General features: G+C 38.8%; 1 protein-coding gene across 5 annotated transcripts in view; it reads right to left on the reverse strand.

The window, feature by feature from the left end:
• Positions 1-6,597: 6,597 nt before the first annotated feature.
• LOC144956465 (uncharacterized) overlaps positions 6,598-7,500 on the reverse strand; it is a 22,002-nt gene continuing 21,099 nt past the window's right edge. For all 5 annotated transcript variants that reach the window (XM_078886976.1, XM_078886980.1, XM_078886979.1 and 2 more), the window contains exon 3: positions 6,598-7,378. In XM_078886976.1, the coding sequence (XP_078743102.1) occupies positions 6,749-7,378 (630 nt within the window). In that variant the 3' untranslated portion in view covers positions 6,598-6,748. The remainder of the gene's footprint in view (positions 7,379-7,500) is intronic.

The following is a 7,500-nucleotide window of genomic DNA, read 5'->3' on the forward strand; positions in this document are numbered from 1 at the left end:
TGAGTAATCTCACTAAACTGGCTCTCAACGTTCAAGGTTACACACAGTTTTGTGTGTTGGTCCGTTACACTTCCGGATGGCAATGTTGTGAGATTCTTAGCCAAGCGCATACCATCTACACGTTGACGAAGACAACCACTGAAGGCTGTTACATATTACTTTTTTTAATTGAAAGTCACTCACTTTAGTTATCCTTCTATCCGTAGAGCACTCAACACGACAACACAACAATCATAATAACATAAATAATAATCCAAACAGCAGCTTTCCGACCATTTACCACCACCAAGCTGGACACTGGGCTGTGGTGGTCACTCCATCGGCTGCTGCTGCTACTGACCGCCGCGAATCACTCAGGCTGACAGACAAAAAGATTACAGGTTCATGGGGTGATTGTGGATCTCTCTCTCTCTCTCTCTCTCTCTCTCTCTCTCTCTCTCTCTCTTTGTGCTTCAGTTGACCAATCATTATCGTTCCACGACAAAAGGCAGTAAGTACCACGGTACCCGTGTGGACTGTCGTGTAGCCATCGTTAACTTATAGCCTGACTTTAGAACCGTAGCCATCGTTAACTTATAGCTTTACACTAGAACCGTAGCCATCGTTAACTTAAAGCCTGACTCTAGAACCGTAGCCATCGTTAACTTATAGCCTGACACTAGAACCGTAGCCATCGTTAACTTATAGCCTGACACTAGAACCGTAGCCATCGTTAACTTATAGCCTGACACTAGAACCGTAACCATCGTTAACTTATAGCCTGCACTAGAACCGTAGCCATCGTTAACTTATAGCCTGACACTAGAACCGTAGCCATTGTTAACTTATAGCCTGACACTAGAACCGTAGCCATCGTTAACTTATAGCCTGACACTAGAACCGTAGCCATCGTTAACTTATAGCCTGACACTAGAACTGTAGCCATCGTTAACGTATTGTCTGACACTAGAACCGTAGCCATCGTTAACTTATAGCCTGACACTAGAACTGTAGCCATCGTTAACGTATTGTCTGACACTAGAACCGTAGCCATCGTTAACTTATAGCCTGACACTAGAACTGTAGCCATCGTTAACGTATTGTCTGACACTAGAATCGTAGCCATCGTTAACTTATAGCCTGACACGAGAACCGTAGCCATCGTTAACTTATAGATAGAATGCGCTTGGCCAAGGAGTTCACAACATTGCCATCCGGAAATATAACGGACCAACACACAAACTCTGTGGCGCCATGAACTTTTATAGTCTGGTTAATACAGTTTAGTGAGAACAACTCACAAACGCGGATGGCAAAAACAATAACAAAGGCCTGATTGACGTCATCTTCGAACTTTCTATAGTCTGACACTAGAACCGTAGCCATCGTAAAGTTATAGCCTGACACTGACCAAAACATGACGTCAAAATTCCAGTCTTTGACCACAAAAGAAAACAAATCGTGAGTTTTATTCATCCCCAAGGGGAAATTTGTCTTTATGATCTATTCCAATGGAAAAACTGGAATAACCCAGGCGTCAGCCGCAGTGAGCTAGGGCGTGATCGGTGACTTGCTCAAGGCCGCCACACAGCGAGGCGGATGTGGTCGAACTCGGTACCTTTTGGGTAGGACGAATCAAAGACCGTAACACCGCTGAGCCATGTTGTTCTCTCATCATCAATATCCGAACTCAATCTACTACTTGCATGTAATCCGCAATGAGTTACTGAGACTACAACACTGCCGCTCTCTGTAAAAACACGTATTTAAAAATTGTGACCAGCCATCTCAAAGCGGTATTATGTCGGGGTAGACTCGGTCAGGTAAATTGAATTCATAGCCACAAATATCAAACTTGGGTTTAATTTCTCTACGTCATGCTGGAGTATAAAAACTATTTCTTGCTTTACTAAAAAATTCTAAGGTCCAATTTTTCATCATTCTATCTCTAAATTCACTTTCTGGGGTCTGAATCATCCCGACATAATACCGTTTTGTGACGGAGGGTCACAATTTAGTCAGAAAACTTAGCCTTCAAATATCGACCGAATTAAATGACCCTCATCTAGTCCAAAAACAGAAACAAAAAAAAAAAAAAAAAAAAAAAAAAAAAAAAAAAAAAAAACAACCTCTCAAACCTGAGACTTCGCGGAGTCCAAGATTTGAGAGTTTTTGCCAGATGAGGGTCATTCTGATCAATCGATATTAGAAGGACGAGTTTTCTGGCTAAAATTTTTAAATACGTGTTTTTCTCCTGAGTAGGATAGATTAACTCACTCAGTCCTAGAGATTTTCGCTACTTTTTAAAATTGGACAAAATGTATTAAAAATGAGCATGGACGTTGACAGTTTTATTCAACTACCACTAACGTGTATAGATAGAACGAAGATGACGTCACTCAAGCATTTGTTATTGTATTTTGCCATCCGCGTTTGTGAGTAATTCTCACTAAACTGTATCAACCAGACTATAAAAGTTCAAGGTTACACATAGTTTTGGGTGTTGGTCCGTTATATTTCCGGATGGCAATGTTATGAGCTTCCTAGCCAAGCACATACTATCTATAAACTAAAAACATTAACTTTGATACCATGCCTATAATTTGTCTTATAAAAATGTAATAAATAGGCATGGGGTAAAAGTAACCCGGGTAAACTATGGATATAGTCGGTGTTATGGTTGAGTGAGTAAACTCACTCAATCCTAGAGACTTTTGCTACTCTTCAAAATTGGAGGGAAAAAGTATTAAAATTGAGTTTTATTCAACTATCACTAACATGTAAAAACTAAAAAGCATTAGTTTTGATTCTACGCCTATAATTTGTCTCATAAGAATGTAATAAATAGGCATGGGGTAAAAGTAACCCGTGTAAACTACGGATATAGTCGGTGTTAGGGTTGAGTGAGTTAATAGTAAGTCTATCACGATACTATCAAAGCAACAGTTGGGATAATGACATGTGGGGCCAGAGAATAAAGCTATAATTAGTAAAATCCTGATGGCCCATTTCAAGAAATGATATGACGTAATGCATGCCCAGTCATGCGTATCCAATGTCACGGTCTGTGAATTGGATTCAATAGTCTGATGTCACGTCGCCCAGCAACGTCGCCCAGCAACGTGGTTCTAAACAAAGAAAATAACTACTTTTTATTCTTCATGCTAGCTAGAACTTTTCATATGTCTTGTGATCAGAATGGATAAAAGTCAAAACATGATAATATTTACAATGTTTTTCTCATATGGATAACACTTTTATGCTCGTCGGAGAAATGTTTCATGAGGGCGTCCGCCATTGTTCTGATAGTTTAGAGCCAGTTACTAAGTTACCATGCGTCATTACGAGGGAAGTGACGTCATGACTGTTGAAGCGTATTACTATCGATGATAACACTTTACAATGAAGTAATATTTAAAAACTTGAGATTTAAAAAAATATAGCGCAATATCCACTAAGCGTGCTCAAAGCGTTTTACATGGGGTCCCTAGCCAACAGCAACACTTAACATGTAGGACGAAACACGAAGAGTGTTAGGCGATATTACAATCTTATTTCCGAGGGAGACAAAGCTGTTAACGGCCAAGTACTCATTTTACACCTGAGTACGGTGAGAGAATGTGAGTAAAGAGCCTTTTCCAAGTATTCAACTATACGCCGCTCAGAGCGGGATTCGAACCCAGGACATTTTCGATACCAAGGCGAGTGTCATACCAAAAGTCCACATAGCCGCTTAAAAGCCACACGTGCCATGGAGGTGTAAAATGAGTACCTGGCCGTTAACAGCGTTGTCTTTGTCTGAAAATTGTAATATCGCCAAATAGGCGCCATGTCCCGTCCTACATGTTAAATGTTGCTGTTGACCAGGGACCCCTTATAAAGCGCTTTGAGCACATTTAGTGAATATTGCGCTATATAAAGCTCATTTTTTTTTTTTTATTTTAAAAAAAAGTAGTCATTAAGAGCCATAAAAGTTCATGTTATTATAATCAACCCTCTTCTTACCAACTACAGGAAAATCGTCACATTCATTACGAAACAGCCAGCCCGACATTTTTCTCTTTCAGACTATGGAAGACTGTGACTTAATCTACGCCAAACAACACTCAAATATCAATATCCACCCTTTCTGCCGACTTTTACAATTGACAACACTCATATAAACTTCTAAAAGCCCAGAGTTGAAACCACCCTTCGACAGAACTTTTTTACACAGAGAGTTATTGAACGTTGGAACGCATTGCCAGCAAATGTCGTTGAAGCGCCGAGTGTCAATGCTTTCAAGAATAGATTAGATGCTGTGATAGAAAGTTATATGCATAGTGTAGAAGTGCCTCCCACCCAAAATAGCTATGATCAAAAGATCAGTAGAGAAAGTGTAGTGTCGGCTAGCCCCTGATCACAAGATCAGGTAGGGAAATGCATTAGATCTGTTGTGAACAAGACATTCAGTGACTGGAAAGACTCGGCGACACCTTCTATATTCTCTATTCTATATATATAGGGAATGAGATTAGCGGAAGAGTAGCGTCCCTTGATTGGACGTCGTCACCTTACAGAGAGAACGTCAATTTGGTTTTGAAGTGTCTCAAGCCGCTTTCACCGGAAGCGAGGACGAGAGACGCATGCGCACAACAAACATGACGTTCTCTCTCTAATAACTTTTTCGCCGGTGACGTCACAGACTATGGGTGACGTCCAATCAAGGGACGCTACTCTTCCGCTAATCTCATTCCCTATATATTAACACAATTATCTCTCTTCGTTCAGTTATCGTTTTTACACCCTTAAGCACAGAGTCCCAAAAATTGCGTGCACTTCAATTCACAAATCATAAGGATTCACTTTAGTTCTAGTAATAAGACCATAATGACGTGTGGTAGAAGCCGTTATGCTGGATGATATGATGTATGTCATGTGCTTATATGTGGTCTTGTGGTACGACACTCGCTTTCGGATTGGAAGGTCCGGGGTTCGAGCCTCGTGCTCGATGCATAGTTGAGTCCTTGGAAAAGGTTCTTTACTCACATTCTCTCACCGTATTCAGGTGTAAAATGAGTACCTGGCCGTTAACAGCGTTGTCTTTGTTTGAAAGGCGTCATGTCCCGTCCTACATGTTAAATGTTGCTGTTGACCAGGGACCCCTTGTAAAGCGCTTTGAGCACATTTAGTGAATATTGCGCTATATAAAGCTCAATTTTTTAAATTTTTTTTTTATTTAAAAAAAAAGTAGTCATTAAGAGCCATAAAAGTTCATGTTATTATAATCAACCCTCTTCTTACCAACTACAGGAAAATCGTCACATTCATTACGAAGCAGCCAGCCCGACATTTTTCTCTTTCAGATTTTTGTTTTGTTTTGTTTTTCATAAAATGTGAAGACTGTGACTTAATCTACACGAAACAACAATCAAATATCAATATCCACCCTTTCTGCCGACTTTATCAATTGACAACACAATTATCTCTCTTCTGTTCAATTATCGTTTTTACACCCTTTAGCACAGAGTCCCAAAAATTGCGTGGACGTCAATTAACAAATCACAAAGATTCACTTTAGTTCTAAAATGCGTGCACTTCAATTAACAAATCACAAAGACTTACTTTAGTTCTAAAATGCGTGCACTTCAATTAACAAATCACAAAGATTCACTTTAGTTCTAAAATGCGTGCGCTTCAATTAACAAATCACAAAGACTTACTTTAGTTCTAAAATGCGTGCACTTCAATTAACAAATCACAAAGACTTACTTTAGTTCTAAAATGCGTGCACTTCAATTAACAAATCACAAAGACTCACTTTAGTTCTAAAATGCGTGCACTTCATACAATCACAAATATTTAGTCTAAATGCGACTCATAACAATACAAGACTACTTAGTTCTAAAATGCGTGCACTTCAATTCACAAATCACAAAGACTTACTTTAGTTCTAAAATGCGTGCACTTCAATTCACAAATCACAAAGACTCACTTTAGTTCTAAAATGCGTGCACTTCAATTCACAAATCACAAAGACTCACTTTAGTTCTAAAATGCGTGCACTTCAATTAACAAATCACAAAGACTTACTTTAGTTCTAAAATGCGTGCACTTCAATTAACAAATCACAAAGACTTACTTTAGTTCTAAAATGCGTGCACTTCAATTAACAAATCACAAAGACTCACTTTAGTTCTAAAATGCGTGCACTTCAATTCACAAATCACAAAGATTACTTTAGTTCTAAAATGCGTGCACTTCAATTAACAAATCACAAAGATTACTTTAGTTCTAAAATGCGTGCACTTCAATTAACAAATCACAAAGACTTACTTTAGTTCTAAAATGCGTGCACTTCAATTAACAAATCACAAAGATTCACTTTAGTTCTAAAATGCGTGCACTTCAATTAACAAATCACAAAGATTCACTTTAGTTCTAGTAATAAGACCATAATGACGTGTGGTAGAAGCCGTTTTGCTGGATGATGTGATGTATGTCATGTGCTTATATACCTTTGAAGTTCGTTTAAAATCTATCTTTTATATGTTGAACGGGTATGATATTTCGGAAAAATCCGGAAATGGTCGGTTTTTGAAAAATAGGCAAAATAGAGTGAAGAGAAATGAGAGGTGTAAAAGATAACAAAAATTTATTTATAAAATTGACAAATTCCAACGGACTTCCATAAAAACAAATACTTTTGTAATTTGACAATATCTTATTTTCAAAATTTCAGCAGAAGTCTAGGAAGTTTATGTATTGTTATGCAATAGTCGGTCCCCGTTCATACAATTTTCTGGAGTAGCATCCCCTGGTCATCCTCTTTGGAAGATTTTCTTCCACCAGCAATCTCAGCCAGTCCCGTAGCGACCCCAACACTTAGATTTATTCGAGCCATGTGGATCAGAAAGACCAAATCGAGAGGACAGTCTTGACCAACGCCCAGTACATCTCGAGTTGAATTACAGACAAGTCCAACGAGCCACATGAAGGTGTTGAGTGTGTTGGCAACCAATAGGATCACAAGAGCAGCGAGGGCAATGAGGAAAACATTTTTGGAGAGCGGAGAAACCTGTGACGGAATTTCCGGTTCTTCTGCAACAACACATTGAGTTGAGTATAAATAGACATTAGACATTTGGCGAATTTCGAAATTGCAGTGAAATATTTGAATCTCTTCATCTGCACCAATAGGATATGGTGTCGTTACCGTGAGGTTCAAGGTTGGTACAGTCACTGTTGTGTTAGGAGAATCCTCAACTGTTGTCTTTGATGTTTCTTGATGTTCTTGGGGGAAAATGTAGACTGAGATGACGACGATTTCAGCAATGATGACTAAGATCATCAACTCTTTCATCATCATATACAAATAGGTAGCTGTTTTCTTATTGGATTGCGTGTATTTTTTAAATGTCTGTGGAGAAAGAAAACAATAATGATGCTATGCCTTAGATGAAACACCCTGAAAATCCGCCAGCCATATATAATTGACCAAAGCACAAAACTAGGTGTACGCTTCAACGTTTATAATTTGAT

This window comes from Berghia stephanieae, chromosome 11 (assembly GCF_034508935.2).
Source record: "Berghia stephanieae isolate SIO BIC M18660-M18661 chromosome 11, UCSD_Bste_1.3, whole genome shotgun sequence".
NCBI classification, from domain to species: domain Eukaryota; kingdom Metazoa; phylum Mollusca; class Gastropoda; order Nudibranchia; family Aeolidiidae; genus Berghia; species Berghia stephanieae.